This window comes from Lepisma saccharinum, chromosome 5 (assembly GCF_977018435.1).
Source record: "Lepisma saccharinum chromosome 5, izLepSacc3.1, whole genome shotgun sequence".
In the NCBI taxonomy this organism is placed as follows: domain Eukaryota; kingdom Metazoa; phylum Arthropoda; class Insecta; order Zygentoma; family Lepismatidae; genus Lepisma; species Lepisma saccharinum.
Genome location: NC_139233.1, coordinates 19,335,679 through 19,352,511, shown reverse-complemented (window position 1 = coordinate 19,352,511; position 16,833 = coordinate 19,335,679). Strand labels below are relative to the sequence as shown.

The following is a 16,833-nucleotide window of genomic DNA, read 5'->3' as shown; positions in this document are numbered from 1 at the left end:
CAGCTAATGATTTACTTTTGTGTCTCAAAATACACAGAGAATTGCATAAGGGTACTTTCATCCGAATAACCGAATTGTCCAGATTATCAGGATATTCGGATTATCCGAAATATCCGGATATCTTGATGTGTGCATTTTCCGAACAGTTGTATCATTTGTCCGTTTTACGGGCCATCCACACTCAGAGAACTAAATGCATCATATCGATCGATGCACTAAAGTGTGTTTTATGGCTTCTTCAAAGAATGAGATTCACATTTGATGCATTTGGGTGCATTTTTGTATGTCGTGAGAGAAACACCAAAGTGCATAATTTTATTCAAGTCAGGATTTGTTTCAGTTGAGATGCACTTCAATGCATCAGTTGATCATCAGTTGATGATGCAGGAAGGTGCATCAAGGAACATCAACTGATGCATTGAAGTGCATCTCGACTGAAATAAATCCTCACTTGAATCAAATGATGTACTTTCGTGTTTCTTTCATGACATACAAAAATGCACCCAAATGTATCAAATGCAAATCTGATTCTTTGAAGAAGCCATAATATACACTTTAGTGCAACAATCGATGCATTCTGGTGCATCAATCGACATGATGCATTTTAGTTTTCTGTGTGTACTTCGATTGACTGGTCTGGCAGGGTCGTGAGAATCATAGAAAATGAATAAAAGAATGTTTGTTTACCTCTGGTGTCTTGTAGAAATGTTCGTCTCGCTGATTTAGTAGGCAAGGCACGGTCCTGAAATTAAACTTCTTTCGGGAGCGCAACTCCCGCTGTAACTCCTTACGTATCGATCGAATCAGATTATTAATTGGAGACAACAACTGTTCACTCTATAACTTTATGATTACAACTGGGGCTGAGAAATGTTCTCGCGATCTATTTAAGGGAGATTCAAATTTCCGATCGTTAAAGCCGTTGGGCGAGTTCAGTTTTGTCGTTAACGGTGTTTTTTTCATAGGGCTGACGTTGCGTTATTTCGGCCGATTTCCTGTGGATTTTCGTGTCAACGGAATTTACGGATCCACTAAAGGTCGCCGGTGTAATAAGCTACTTCCAGCGCTTCAGCCGGACCCCTTGCCGAAGAGATTAGTCTATCGAATTATGACGCCGGGGGTCCCGGGTTCGAGTCAGACCTTCGACGTGATACGATTTCGAGTTTTGTGTGCAGACAAAATGCACTAAAATTGTGAATAAAAGCACTGCAACTTGTGGCAAAAAGTATGGTAACAGGCACTAAAAATCATAAGGATAAACATAATGAACATCCTTGTAGCTGATAGAAACTGGAACTCATGTTTCTTCACCAAGACTGAAAAGGGAGGTACAACTAAAACATCTGGGAAAACTTTGTTGTTGAAGGTTTGAAAGAAGAAGTACATATAGTCCCCAAGACTAAAGAGAAAAGTACACCGATATATATATGTATTTTTAATATTAATAAGAACTTTTATTTTCTAATTTTATTTTCAATTTGTTGGACGTTTCGACACACACTAGCTTACGTTGAAACGCTGATCAAATTATATAATTATAGCCATTGAAGAAACAAATGTTCTTATTAATTCTAACTTTAGCCTTGTAATTAAGGGGTCCCGGGTTCAATACCCGGTGGAGGCACGTAGCGGTTCGGATACCACTTTAAACTGTAGCTAAAGTCCCGATTAGCCTATCTGTGAATAAAGTGGACTGAAAACTCAAGCAAATATTAAATTTTGGATGAGTGTGCCTGCATGGACAATTTTCCAATACTTAAACTCTGGAAGATAAGTATATAAATCTTGGGAGTTGAAATAAGAACGTACCAATTTCTCCAATATCTTCGATAACACATTCGACTGATAGAGGCGACTCCTATTGTCCGGCCAAGAAGAACATATATACATGCAAGGTTTCCTTTCCCTAAGTTCCAGATAGTAATTTTTTTCTGTGAGAGATCCTGTTTTCACTGGGGGCGTCGTATCCAAATCTGGATTTTCTTCATCCTCTTCCGCTTCTGTAAAAGGAGTAAATTTATGTAAAAAGATCCCTTTTTCTAAGTGAGCTTCACATAAAATGGTTGGAACTGTTATTACAATTTCAGAATAAATGCTTTTGTTACTTTTTGAAAATGAAAAAGGTAGGTTTTACTTCAGTTTGCGTTACAAAGGTAATCATAATTTTATTAAAAAAAATATTATTGCATGGGTTGTCAAGGAAACCGTTAACTTTAATATGAAAACAACTTGCTCTGAGAAAAAAAGGTGTATCATTAATTCGCTTACCAGACGGTCCTATAGTTATCTGAAAGAATATCGACTTGTCGGCAACTTTCTTATCAATCTTCGAAACTTCAAAAATTGTTGCAAACAGCAGATAACTTCTGAGCTTGTAATATAAGTGCTGAAAGAAAAATAATATAAAATGAACGAACGAATTATTCGATTTATTTTACTTTGCGTTTCTGCCGCATTTGGCTAATTGCGAAGATGAGAATGTGGAGAACCGTGTGCAGACATGCGTTGATGCTCATGGCGATCACTTCCAACATTTTCTTTGATGTCACCACACTTCACACACACCAAGGTATGTCCGTAGTAAATTTTATTACATTACAACAATTACCTTGATTTGTATATGCGAACATCTGGGGCCGAGAGCGAGTGAGACACCCTGTATGAAGGAACAAGGAGACTTACTTTAGAGAAGTTAGACACACGTTCTCACCCTGAATATTTAGGAACTGATAAATGGTTGTGGTTTTGATGCCGTTGTAGTATTATATTGATGGTAATAGTAGATGTTAGGCGCTTATCAGCATTAGTTATAAGAAACTCAATATCCTGAGCAAGGCAGAAATTTATTTTATTTTAAAACATAAACTAAACGTAACGTTTCAAACTTCTAGCAGGGTCTTCTTCAGACTCTGTACCAAGTACAAATGAAAATAGATACAAAACAGGAAGATATATATATATATACACAAGAATCACTCAGCCCGACCCTGTGGCCGAGTGGTTAGCACATCGCGCTGCGACGCCAAGGGTCCCGGGTTCAAATCCCGGTCGGGCTTGGTTGTTTGTGAATGTCCATTCATCAATTTCATCACTTCATCAATCATCCCCATCTTCGCAAATTAGCCAAGAGGCACAAAACGCGAAGTAAAATAAACTAAATCAATCAAATCAATCAATCAATCAACAAGAATCACTCTCCTCCAGACACTAGATTATTAGAAAGTTGTTTCTGGAACATTTTAGCAGGTGGCCTTCCCTGGTCAACTGTACTTTCACCTGACAGGCGATTTTGCTAAACATTTCCTTTCATCTGGAAAGTGGTTGGATTCTTTATCTCACTCTCTTTTACAATCTTTCTTCAAGGAAATAGAGAAGAAAGGTGAAGAAGACACAATGAACTGGAATGGGGGACTCAAGATAAACAAAGAATGGAAGAAGGTGTTAGAAAGAGTGGAAAGGACAAGAGCGAAAGAGGAGAGAAGAAGGAAGAGGAATGAAGAAAGAATGGAAAAAGAGAGTGAGATAAAGAGTCCAACCACTTTCCAGATGAAAGGAAATGAAATAGCCTGTCAGGTGAAAGTACAGTTGACAAGGGAAGGCCACCTGCTGGAATGTTCCAGAAACAACTTTCTAATAATCTTGTGGTGGTGTCTGGAGGCGAGTGATTTTTGTGTATATATATATCTTCCTGTTTTGTATCTTTTTCATTTATACTTGGTACAGAGTCTGAAGAATACCTTGCTAGAAGGTTAAAACGTTACATTTAGTTTATGTTTTATAATAAAATAAATTTTTGCCTTGGTCAGCATATTGAGTTTTTCATATCATGGAAACAAGGCTTAATGGTGTTACAGTAGTTATAGTATTAGTATTTTGGTGGTGATGGTGTTTGCATGGTAGCGGTGACAGTTCTACATAATTGATTGATTTGGTTTATTTTACTTCGCTTTTGTTTCAGCAGGATAACGAAAGGAAAGCTTCAAGAATTATTGTAGCAAACATACTGCTCAACTCAACAGGAAGTAGTTGATTTTGAATGCACCAAAGCAGTTGAAAACAATAGTTCAAAGTTCAGATCTGAATCCGATTGAGCATTTATGGACATTTTTGAATAAACCTGTTCATAAACAGGAGTGCAAATCAAAAGATCTGAAAAGGGCCGTCACTTTAGAGTGGGAGGGAGTCAGCCCAGACATTCTGCAGAGACCTTGGTCGCTTCTATGCACAGTAGAAACCAAGCAACTATTAAGGCCAAAGGTTATGCATCTGGCTATTAAACTGTCTCATTTTTATGTTTGTTTTTCTATTTTCATTGCAACTGTACGAACAGAAATGTGACATCAAAGTAGCATGTTTGTGCTAAAATGTATGTTTTTTCGTTATTAATAAAGTATGGTTGATTGATTTGCTTTCATTTTACTTCGCTTCTTGTGCCACTTTTGGCTAATTTGCGAAGATGGAGATGAGTGACGATATGATAAAATTGATGAATGGACACTCAGGAACATCCATGCCCAGGCCGGGATTCGAACCCGAGAACCCTGGCGTCGTAGCGCGATGCGTTAACCACTCCGCCACGGAGGTCGGCGGTGTCTGTTCAAGTTGATACACTAGTTGTAATGGTGTTTCTTTTTGTATTTTTAGGAGCGATAGTTTCAGCAGTGATCGTGATTTAACAACGATAGCCGCAGTTGTTGTGGTGGTGATGGTGGTTTTGGAGTAGGGCCAACGGAAGTTGCATCGGTAGAGGGGTCAAAGTTTTTTTAAGTCTCTCCAGTTTCTAATAATGAAATTTTATATTTTGAAAAAAAAATCAGCTGTTCAACTGATGGCAATTCGCGAAATCTCACCTGAGTGATTGATTTGGTATCCTGCACTTCAGCCTTCGCACCCGTTCTCTCGTTCCCGCCCGGAAACTTTGTATCTATGGCCAGAAGAATTCTCCCTCGGTATGAAATGATGTTCCCTGAAGAGCCTTTGCTAGATGACCCGGGCGAATCCTCCACCAGTGGATCATATAGGCAAACATAAGCTGGCCCGAATGTTGGCGGGAATCCTGGAAATGCAACAATGAAGAGAAATGAAAGTCAGGTCCACTAGGTGGAATGTGGAGTGAACAGAATATAATTGGGCATTCTTAAGACAGAGTGCCAATGCTGAAAATATCAATATCGTGATTCGTATAACCCTACCTGGGTTCATGTGTAGACAGGAAATTGATATGTACAGCGTGTTTAGAGTGGTTTCATAGTCGTTTAATTTTCCTTATATGTGGGGTATAAAAATGACAAAGCTTATATGGGAGTAAACTCAACAAGTTTACATAGTGTATCTTGTAAATGTTTAATGTGAGCTTTTCGTAACACGGCATACATCTATCCGGTACTCCAATGCTTCTCGACGCTTTCGTTCTACACGCTTGGACGTCCAGAACTCTTCTCTTTGCAGACACATGCGGTTGTTTGAAACTTATTAAACCATCGACGAATGTTGTTATCGGACGGAGGATCACTTCCAAATCGCCCTCTATAAACGCGCTGAACTGAAACAGCAGAACCACACCTTGCAAATTCAATGACACCAAAGGACTTCTGCATGGGAGTCGCCATTTTGTAATACAGCTACGCCGCTGTGACTGATGGGAAACAAATTATAAGCGCTCAGGGTAGAAAACTTCCACAGCCGTTCTTATCGTACATGAACCATATAAACATTCACCTTCGTCTGTTCCAATATACCAACTACTTGAAACTCCGATAATCATTTTGGAACATGCTGTATATGAAATGAATTTTTTTTTTTTAGGTCAGGCGTACATAATTAGCAATAACAATTTTCTCGACATACGGTTCTAATTTAGGAACGCCGATAGTTCATTCGGCAAGGTGTCTGACTGCCACCAAGGGAATCATGTTCAATTACCAGGATGCACATCTAACCTTCCATCGATGAATACCTACGTAGAGGCGACCTTGAGTGGGGGTCGGCAGAGTGTCGTCATGAACGCATGCCTCGATTGAGGTAGTCATCGAGAATACGTGGAGCTCGCCATGCACCTCCAGTGATGTACATTTATGCGTAAACAGCGATCATTCTATCAATATGGAGATAGACTGCGTAAAACATGTCGACAATATTCCAGCAGAGGTTTTTTTTAACAAAGGACACTGTAAAAACGTTGAAGTAGTATGAGAAGTGGCCTGTACTCTTCTTTACAATTACGAACAATTTTTCACTGTGGAACAAATACATAGAATACATTAAATATTCTATGATTGATGGGGAAATACCACCTTTGTCTCACGATTGTCGTGTGTTTTTGCTGCAATTGTTGCCTGAAGGGGAATGTGAGACATTTTACTTGTAAATTATTTTTTTCGGCTGGATACGAACTTACGTGATTTGAAGTTGTCCACCCCACTTTTTGCCATCTTTGTCCCCGTACTATGCTAAATCTTATCCACCAAGGGAAAGCAAATTGTTCTTCGCTCCTTCCCGCCCCCAAATTTGGCACCTTCCTACCCCCCCCCCCCTCAGTTTGGGAATCCAAGCGCTACCACTGGTTATTAGTTATGTTTTAGATAAAGTAAGGGGTTGTATCCTGTATCATGTGACTGGTGCAAATGGGCCTAAGCGCTGACGCAACCAAAAGTTTAACTTCAATGATTTTCTTCACCATGTGAGCTCATGGTACTGTGCATGCAACTATACTTAACTAAGTGTTTAAACTTTAAAGTATGCTGTATTCGATTAATGAAGAATCAATAATGAGGTTCACTTACCATCTGCATCATCCCTGCTGGAAATGCTGGGAATGGCAATACAGTGAGTGCCAATGACAGTGTCCTTGCCAAGGTCACTATCAAGAAGTTCTATTTTGAACCGCTGGTACATCGGAGGAAACAGCTCAGTGAATACAATCCCTTGGTTCCATTCTGGGCTGCACGTGTTGTTCTTAACTTTTGTTTTACCCTGAAAATATATTAGGATTCAAAATCAGTCCATCAAAGAAAGAAGGACGGAAATAAAAATTTCAATACATTGAAAATTGTTCCCAACGGTTCTATGCCGAAGGTCTACGCATGCAGAACTAGCGAATTCAAATCTCGGATAGTATTACTGCTTCTTTGTTATTTAGCGTCGCCCTTCTGCCAATGTTTGGTTAATCGTGAAGTAATGATTAGGGAGGGGTGACTCACAAAGAACACCAACGCCTAAGCTGGGATTCGAAGCCGGAAACTTTGGTAGCGAGATCGATTGATTGGTTGATATGTTGTTTAAAGTTTAAGGCTAATAGGGACTGGACCTACAGTTTAAAGTGGGACCCGAACCACTGTGTGCCTCCACCGGGTATCGAACCCGGGACCCCTTGCTTACAAGGCGACGATGCTACCACTGCGCCATCGGGAGGTCCAGTAGCGAGATCAAAAGTAAGCACACGCTCGGCCATATTTAGATAGGCTAATCGGGACCGGACATACAGTTTAAAGTGGGACCTCAACCACTGTGCAATGTGTCTCCACCGGGGATAGAACCCGGAACCTTTGATTATAAGGGCACAACAGGAGACTCTATGCTTTACATGTTCAGCGGATGGGCGATAATTATCCCTGACTGGGATGTACCATTCATAACCAGAGACCGGGCCAGAGACGCCAACTTAAGATAATTTGGAGGCAAGGTAAATTTGGGGGGGCATGGTTGGCTTAAACAATATTTTATATATGTAAATATATACAAAATGTGTCGTTTTACGTGAAATGGGGTGGGGACAGAAAGTGCCTTCCCCCAAAGTTGAGCGGGGTGGTTCAAGGCAGATGGGGAGGGAGGGAATCCCCAAGACTAGTAGAGTAGAAGGCTGGGGCCATACCTGACCACGTGGTCCTTGACGTCAGGCGTGACGTCACGCGCGGACAGAACGCTCTACGCTCCGGTTTCGCAGCCGAATCAAAGCAGTAATTATGAACAAAAAAGAGCCGTAATTATGCCCAGAAGCTAATTGGGAGTGAATACACAGACTTACTTAGGATCCGTCATAACGTATGTCCTTACAGTTGGATTACACAGCCATTTACGCACACATTTTATCGGTAGTTTATATGTCGTCACATTCCTCTGTGAAACATTCATGTAAAATTCATGTAAAATTGGGGTTAATACACCTAGTAATGCATTTTGTTAGGGCAGAAAGAAAAATATATATGTTGAATGCGTAAAATAATTTTGTTAAATAAAGAAAGGCAGAATATGGATAAGTTGAATATGTAAAAGAAAACAATCTCGTCTATTGCTCTCTTTTAGGAGTGAGAGAGGAGCTGTTTTCACTTAACTTCTTCAAACTTGGTAACTTTGCTTCGACTATTGGTATTTATTTCTTAATTAATTTTCCTTATTCAGATTACAATTCTGAGTCTTATGAATCTTTGAACTACAATGTGAGGAAGTTCCGTGTGTATTATGTAACACACACTTTAAAAAACTTTTCACTGAACGAAAACTTGAGACATAGAACTGAAGAAAGTCGAGGGTCACTTTATATACTTATACGTATATATAATCAGTGGAATGTCGAACAGGGGTGCCTACAGGCGGGTATGTGAAAGCTGGTTGAGTCCACTTAACTCGTATATAAATAGCAAGTTGAAGTGTATGGTAGCCTGATGTTGTGTAATGAGACTACTGGTATTGCAATCCACTAACAAGTCTCGTTAGATGCGATGTGTTCAGTTATATATTGTCGCCCGCTGTTTTTATTTTTTCATCGGAGATCACGACACGTCGCAACACCTCACTGAAGGCATTGTGAACTGCAACACCTCACAACCCACCAGGTGCGAAATCATTGAAAACTGGTGAGGGGGAGAAAGTTCGTAACCTACAACCCCCCTCCCCACAAACATATGTGTGAATTATACGATGTACATATTTGTAATGTTATTAAAAGTAAAAATAAATTACTCAATTAAAATAATTATTGTGATTATTAATTAGAAATTAATTTGTTACTTTCATACATATCAGATAGTGTAAAGCAGCTAACTAATTCCTTTACTAACCGGTTAAAGATGTTAATAAATTATGGCAGTTGAAGTGGTTTTATTATGTGTAAGTTTCTGTTTAGTTTGTGCACTATGTTAATATAAATCAATTAGATTTCATAGTTATTATTGTTTTGCATTCTTGTTTTACTTTTACTGTGCGTATTGATGTAGATTTGTTAATGATCTCTTGAGACAGAAAGCATTCAACACTCACAACTACACTAATTTGTGTGTGTTTTCAATATTATTCTTAGTAAAGTATATTTGAAATTTAAAGTAATTGCTTATCTTTTCATTGTTATAACAAAAACTCTTTCTCCCGGGAAATTTTTGGTGTTTTTTTTTTTGTGGCCAAGATTGTTGGTGGGGGGAAATCCCCCTCGTCCCCTCCAGGATTTCGCACCCTGAACCCAACAATCGAGAAATACAAGAAAAAAGGAGCGAAAAGAACAAAACAGATCAGCCTTTACACGTTTCTTTCCGTATGGGGTAAAGACTCAGCTGGGTTTTGTCCGCCCAATGACGTCACACCCGCGGCAGTCGCGAAAAGAGGCGTGTCTGACCCCAGCCTTTCCTTCTAGTAGTCTTGGGGAATCCCCCATCACCTCCTTGAAATCGCATCTAGCGTAGCATTCACATATTTGAAATCAGAGAACCAAACATCGTTAAGACACACATTATGGGTTCACTAGCGTACGCAGGATTTCTTTCGGAGGGGGCTGAACTTGCAATGGTGGATTTTACATAGCTGCGTTCTAGGGGATGAAATATTTCGTAATTACCATTTTTAAGCTTTGATTTAAAAGATCTTCAAGCTCAAAAATGGTAATCAGATTCATTTTAAAATAGGTTTACATTTACCACTTTGTGCTTTCATTTGAAAACTTTGATTTCCTGAAATTTGTAGAAGGTCTTGCTAGCCCCATCATCCTTCCCCCTCCGTACGCCAGTGGATGGATCACTCTGTTGCAAAATGCCTGTTCCTTGGTGTTATCCATTTAATCAATTCATCAATCATTCTCATCATCACTATTAACCTCAGAGGAATGTGAAGAGCAGAGAACTTAGATGAGTTAAGGTAGATGGCTCCACCATAAAGCAAAGTTCCTATAAGTTGTAAGAATAAATCAAACAGAATGAGACTAAATTTATACTAAAATGGTAGTAAATGATTATGAAAATATGCAGCTAAGGATGGCAATATAAGTGAATCAGGAACATAAGTAATACAAACAATAACGAATAACCATTCACGTTATTTGGACTGGAGCTCACAATAAAGTTGCCAAATTTATTGAAAACTTATAGTAGTATATAGTATAGGTTTATAGTAAAAAGGTTTATAGTAAAATTTGTATATTTGTATATCCCAGTTTTTTGTCTAGAATTCTTTATGTTCTGTACTCGTAAGTTGATGTGATTCAGAACTTGTTCTCCACAATTGAATACTCCCTCTGTCCCATAATTATTGTCCGGTACACCTTTGTTTGTTGTCCCATAATAATTGTCCGATATTCAAACTCTGGCATTGGTGTATACAGAAGAAGAAAATGAAACACGGGAATGAATCATACAACTTTATAACTCAAGGATCAGTACAAATTGGCCGATCAAGTATCCAAAAGAACCTAAATAAAAAGTAATCAATCCAGGATCAATACAAAGTGACCAAGAAGTTCGACAAAATAAAACATCAAGACGAAAGATATTGTTGGTCCAGGAAGGTTGTCATCCCTTCAACGAGCTAGATCTAGTGCTGCAGTGCTGCTCTAGCCTCGTCGTAAATGTTTCGAGGACACTCCAAGCGAGATGGCAGGAAGTTTCGGCGGTTCAAGTGTGTTTTTTGCATATGGGGAATCCTGTAGTTGTCCACACCTTTGGAGGCGCATAATTTCAATGAGACAGGACTGCAAAGTGAAAAAGATGTTGTTGAGCTTGTCGCGTGTCAGATCAGAGAAAGATGTTTCAACGGCGGCAATCAACTCATCAATAGTTTGTGGAGCTGCCTGATGCTGGAGAGACTGAATTGCCCTGAAGTACCCCAGATCTAAAACATTCATGTCCGGACTGTTTGGCGGTTGGCATAGGACATCCAAAGTGATTCCATTGGTCGCTGCAGCATCCATCCAGGCGCGGTCATTGGGAACGATTTGCGGACGCGCATTGTCCTGCTGAACGGACACCTGGATTCTCCCTGCGCGCAGTCCACGAGGCCATTGTGCATCTATTGCTGGGATTAACTTGTTGATGAGCATGTCCCGGTAAACATCTTTGGTAACAGTTAATGGTTTGGTGACCATTCTTCACTACCCCAGCCGTACTGTTTTCAAAGAAAAAATCGTACACTGCTTGTCGTTTACTGTCCGTGAGGTTCTTGCTACCGCTGTCGCTTCCTATCATGGGTTGTGTGTTCATGGCTATTCTTCTCACACGTACTCACTGAAGGAGTGCTCTACTAATGATTTGCAGCGTGCCTTGCTAGACCGGTTGCCATACAGTGCCACACCGGTGTGTTGCAACCCAACGCCTCCTTTTGGTAATCGTCTGGGCGGTATTTCTTGCTCGTTGCGATAAGGTCACGTTGTTCCTCTTCACAATCTTGAAGACTGATGTACTGTGCCTCTCCTCATCCATGTGCTTTCCATCTGCCTCTTCGTCTGTAATTCCTGTACTACCATTTTGGCATACCGGACTATAATTATGGGACAGAGGGAGTACCTTATTTCAGAAACTGCATATCGACCACCTCTGGTGTAAGCGATATTTGTAAAGTTTCATACAGTCCTTGTCCAGACGCATCGTTTGATACAGAAATCGATCATGACACAAGGGCTCTATGAAAATGTACAAATATCGTTTACGCCAGAAGAGGTCGATTGGGGGGTTTCTGAAATAAACGATTCATCTTCGTTCCCATATCAATCTGTTTAATTAGATACCGTTCGTATTCAGAAGATAAGACACTTGGTAGAGAATCGGTCTCGTATCTTCTTGCAAATGCCTGTCTCGTTGTCTCGAATCTCGAAATACGTAGCATAAGCAACATGATCCACAGAACAAACTTACACATGGCATATTAGTTATTAAGACAACTAACTGTTCTTAAGAATGTCTTTCTGTTTAACGCTTATAGTTTCGACGCTACGAACGTCCGAAAAATGGAATTTTATCCTGAATACACATGACAACTATGTAACACAGGTCCTAAATTGCCACGAATGCACATTGCAATTACTATAAATACAACAACATATATGTGACTTATCTATAAGCAGTGACGGCGTTTAGGGGAGTCGTGGTGGTCAGTTAGCCCTCACTTTTTGACACACTTACCCCCGCATGACATCTTTATGCTAACCATTGTTTACCAAGAGAAAGTAAACTGTCCTTGTCCCCCCCCCCCAGTTTTGGCACCCAATCGCCACTACTGTCTATAAGTATCCCTTGGTACATCTGAAGCAAATAAAATTTAGGTTGCGTAAAATTTTCAGTCTCGAATGAGATGGCGATTCTCGGTATCGTCTAGATTTTACAGAGTTCTGTCTCGTTCTCGGTCTCGTCAACTCTCCAAGTGTCTGGTCTTGTTCTCTCCTCGAATTGTCTCGGTACAATTAAAGAGCATTATGAAGGGTGATTTAAAAGTCCAAGGACGCTCTTTATTCTCTGAAGCGGATGCGGTAATGGCAGATCCAACTTCACCTGGGTACATCGGGGTAAGAGCCCATGTGTAAGGGTGCTTCCGGAACATGGCCTCCATATTGGATCGAAGTCAAATTTATCCAATAGGAAGGGGGCCATGTGGGGTATCAAAACACATTAGAATTTTCTAAGGCATGAAATGCTGTAATTAGTTTTGTGATAGCTGTAACGGTACAAAAGTTATTGACACTGAAAGAAGGCAACCGCATGTTGAGGGTACCCACCGGTATGTCCTAGATGATGTGCTCAATGTGGTATCCATAGTGCCGAACACACTCTTCGAGGCGTGAGATTCACTCTGCATGGACCCGCATGAGCATCTGTAGGGGTACTTTATCGCAGGCCTGATCGCCTTGTAATCAAGGGGTACCGGGTTCGATACCCGGTGGAGGAACATTGTGGTTCGGATTCTACTTTAAACAGTAGGTACAGTCCCAATTAGCCTTACCGTGCATAGGGTGGACTTGAAACACCAACTCAATCAATCAATCACAGGCCTGTACGATGCGGTAGCGAAGGTGATGTGCGTCGCAGATTTTCTCGGAGTGCACAAGCTGTTTCAAGTAACCCCATAGAAAAAAGTTCAGGGGAGTGATGTCGGCACGATGGGAACCACCTTGAGCACCTCCTCTAGAACATACCGGTGGGTACCGCAGCACACGATTGCCATATTTCAGTGTCATTAAATTTGATCACGATCCAATATGGTGAACTTCAAGATGGCGGCCATGTCTCGGAAGCACCCTTGCACATGCGCCCTTACCCCGTTGTACCCAGGTGAAGTTGGAACTGTCATTACCGCATCCGTTTCAGAGAAAAAAGAGTGTCCTGGGACTTTTGAATCACCCTGTATATGCAAAAATGAAATTTCGTAAATTTCCTGAAATACAAGTTGTTGACAAACTGCTTACCACAAGATCACCGAACGTGACCCTGACATAAGGATCCACAAGCTCTCTGGAGTTCCCGCCTCCTGTCCTTAGGGAGGGGAAAGCACTTCCTGGATCAGGTATGCCGTCTGCGCGGTACACCTTCACTATGTAGCGAGCCAGACGCTGGTCCTCTGCTGTTCCCTGCAGGCCTAGAAGGTTCCTACGAGAGATATGCCGTGTTTTATAGAAATACGCCATTCAATTATTGTTAAATGCTTTAGGCATTTGTTAGAGTTGGTATAGAAAAGAGTTATCTAATGATAATTAAGTTTCAAAACTGGAAAATCTACATCATTGCTTCGGTAATTTCTCTACAAGCATCCAAAAATTGATAATTTAATTGGTTCTACAAAAATACAGGGTGTCCAAAAAATAATTATTCGATTATAGTTATTTATAACTTTCGAATGCTGACTTCTGGACGTTTGTTGCACTTCGTTGTTGAAGTTTGTGGACCAGTGATAAGCATTTCCAAATGTTGTCACTAGGAGCGCTATACTATCCAAGTTTTACAAAATATGTAGCGTCGAATCAGAATGGCGTCTTGGCATTTTGATTGGAGTCGTGGAAAATATTGAATTTTAATTTAGTTAATAAAAATAGTGAGAATCTGGCTATAAGACGGAAATACCGAAGCTAGCGAAATACGAAATATATGGAAGATATCGAAAAATAACGATTTCCAGTTTATCGATATTCCTGTATTACCAGTACCGGAGCCTGATATTTTCAAATAGCTACAGGTACTATTAGTTGCAATGCATCGATACATGTATTCAGCAGTCGTACTCAGAAACTGAGCATTTACGATGTCTATGTCTACTAGAGCTCACTTACTTCTGTATGTCCTCGTCGATCTCCGTAAGTGGAGGAGCACTCACTGATTCCCCCTTTCGGACGACGCTGATGTCGAGCTTCACATACCCTTGAGGTCCCGCCCCCATGTCCACGTCGCCTCGAATTACAGCCCATTTGTGATAGATTTGGTGATCTGCAACAACAAGTAAAGGAAATTCACAGAATCATAAAAGTTAAATTTTAAGAAATCTCTAAACACATATGACATTATACAGAGTGGTTCAAAAGCCGGGGTTTCGTAATTTTTATTTAATTATAAGCAATAAACTGTGTTTAAAAAAGAGATGGTGAAACGAGCGATTCTGAAGGAACTGTCTGCTGAAAACACACTGGAGAAATGGTTTATTGATTCGTTTTTTTTTAACTTCGGTTCTCACTTCTTCCACTTTTGGCTAATCGCGAAGATGAGGATTTGTGACGATATGATGAAACGGATAAAGGGATACTCGCGAAGAACACCCACCTCCAGTCCGAGATTCGAACCGGGGACCTCTGGAGTCGCAGCGCTCTATGCTAACCATTCTGCCACGGAGGTCTGTTCGAAGGAATTGGTAACGGGGAAATGATCTGGCGGAGAAGATGGCAAATGGCAGATAATACGTAGTGGTTCTACGTTGATAAAGGGGCAAGATATGTGAGACTGGAGGTTGCAGTGAAAAACCAGAGTAGGGACCTAAATGTCAACCCCGCTTCCATGTAGCAAATCCTGGTAACTGCAGTACTGCAGGATAACAAGGCTCTCGCGCCTGAACCTGTAGCCACTATAATCCTCTGTAGATTTGTGTTGTGTTGTCCATGTGTGTGTTCCTTCATCCATTTCATCTTATCACCATTCACCCACACAGTCGCGATTAACCAAAAAAGGAAGAAATGAGGCGTTAAATAAACCAAATCAATCAATCAATTAAAAGAGAGAGAACGAAAAATGAATGGAAATAAACATGAGGACTGTTAGAGATTAGAATGATCTCAGACTGGACGTGTAATCACATTCACAGCACCATTAATTTTATTTATTTATTTAGGGTTACACTTAAGCTTATGTCGACTTTCATGGCGCAGTGGTTATCACAACGCTCTATGACGCCAGAGGTACCGGGTTCGAATCCTGGCCTGGACATGGATGTTCCTTATGAATGTCCCTTCATCAATTTCATCATATCATCACTCATCCTCAACTTCGAGATTAGTCAAAAGTAGCACAAAAGCGAAGTAAAATGAACCAAATCAATCCTATAAAATAACAGCTTCTTGCCCTGTACTACACGAAATAATGTGCTAAGCAAAACAGTTGTGCTAATTGTTTATACATATACAGAATATGGAAATTACATATGTATAAATTTTAAGATAGTTAAGTAAATATAAACAGTTTGTATAACTGTTGAAAAAGACATGTGAAATTGCCAGAGCTTGTTTTAAGTCCAGTTTATGTACAGATAGGCTAATCGAAACTGGACCTACAGTTTAAAGTTGGGTCCGAACCTTAGCAACAACGCGTCTTCGTGCTGATTGCACTCCCACCACAGGAAGCGGACAGTTTGGTGAATATTACGAGAAGCAATCACAACAAAAATCGTCCAATACACTGGGAAACATTCAGCCTCGCAGGCAACTGAACCTTCATGTTGACCTTGACGATCAATCGCGTATAAAAAAGATTGAGAGAAACAATCTTATGCCTTTCCACTTAAGAAACTTATAAATGTGCAAATCTGAATATTTATAAAGTAAAATATGGTGTAAATATTCATATTTTTTTTATTATTTCTTATGTATTTCGATTTAAGAAAAAATCAAGTTTCATCAAATATTAAAGTTTTCATACTTGCAAAAGAAAATTATGGAGAAATCAATTCACTCGTTAACCCGACATGTTACTTTGAAATAGGGAATCAGATCCATCTTTCGGGAAGTTTGGTAATTCCTTCCTTAGGTGAATCTCATAGCTCCCAGTGGGGCCTCCCCTATGGCGCATTGGTAGCGTCATTGCCTTGTAATCAAGAGGTCCCGGGTTCGATACCCGGTGGAGGCACAAGTAGTTCGGATCACACATTAAACTGTAGGTCCAGTCCCGATTAGCCTTACTGTGCATAAAGTGGACTTAAAACACCAAATCAAACCAAACCAAACTCATAGCTCACAGTATTGGAAATGAATAATTGGAATGTATGATACTAGTCTTGGTCTGTTGCAATGGCAACTGGCTGGAGGCTGGCCATAAACTATGTCAAAGGCCAGCCTAACATGACATTACCAAGTGTAATGCTGGGAGTGGTCCTGTCAAAATACATCCAAATGTC

At 40.2% G+C, this 16,833-nt stretch overlaps 1 protein-coding gene across 1 annotated transcript in view; it reads right to left on the bottom strand.

Moving 5' to 3' along the window:
• The window catches only part of LOC145987807 (fer-1-like protein 6), a 70,906-nt gene extending 57,036 nt beyond the window's left edge, over nt 1-13,870 (bottom strand). The window contains exons 1-3 of the mRNA XM_083122515.1: nt 13,652-13,870; nt 6,783-6,972; nt 4,851-5,056 (exon numbers count right to left, since the gene is read on the bottom strand). Coding sequence (XP_082978641.1) covers nt 4,851-5,056; nt 6,783-6,972; nt 13,652-13,870 — 615 coding nt within the window. The remainder of the gene's footprint in view (nt 1-4,850; nt 5,057-6,782; nt 6,973-13,651) is intronic.
• Nucleotides 13,871-16,833: the final 2,963 nt, after the last annotated feature.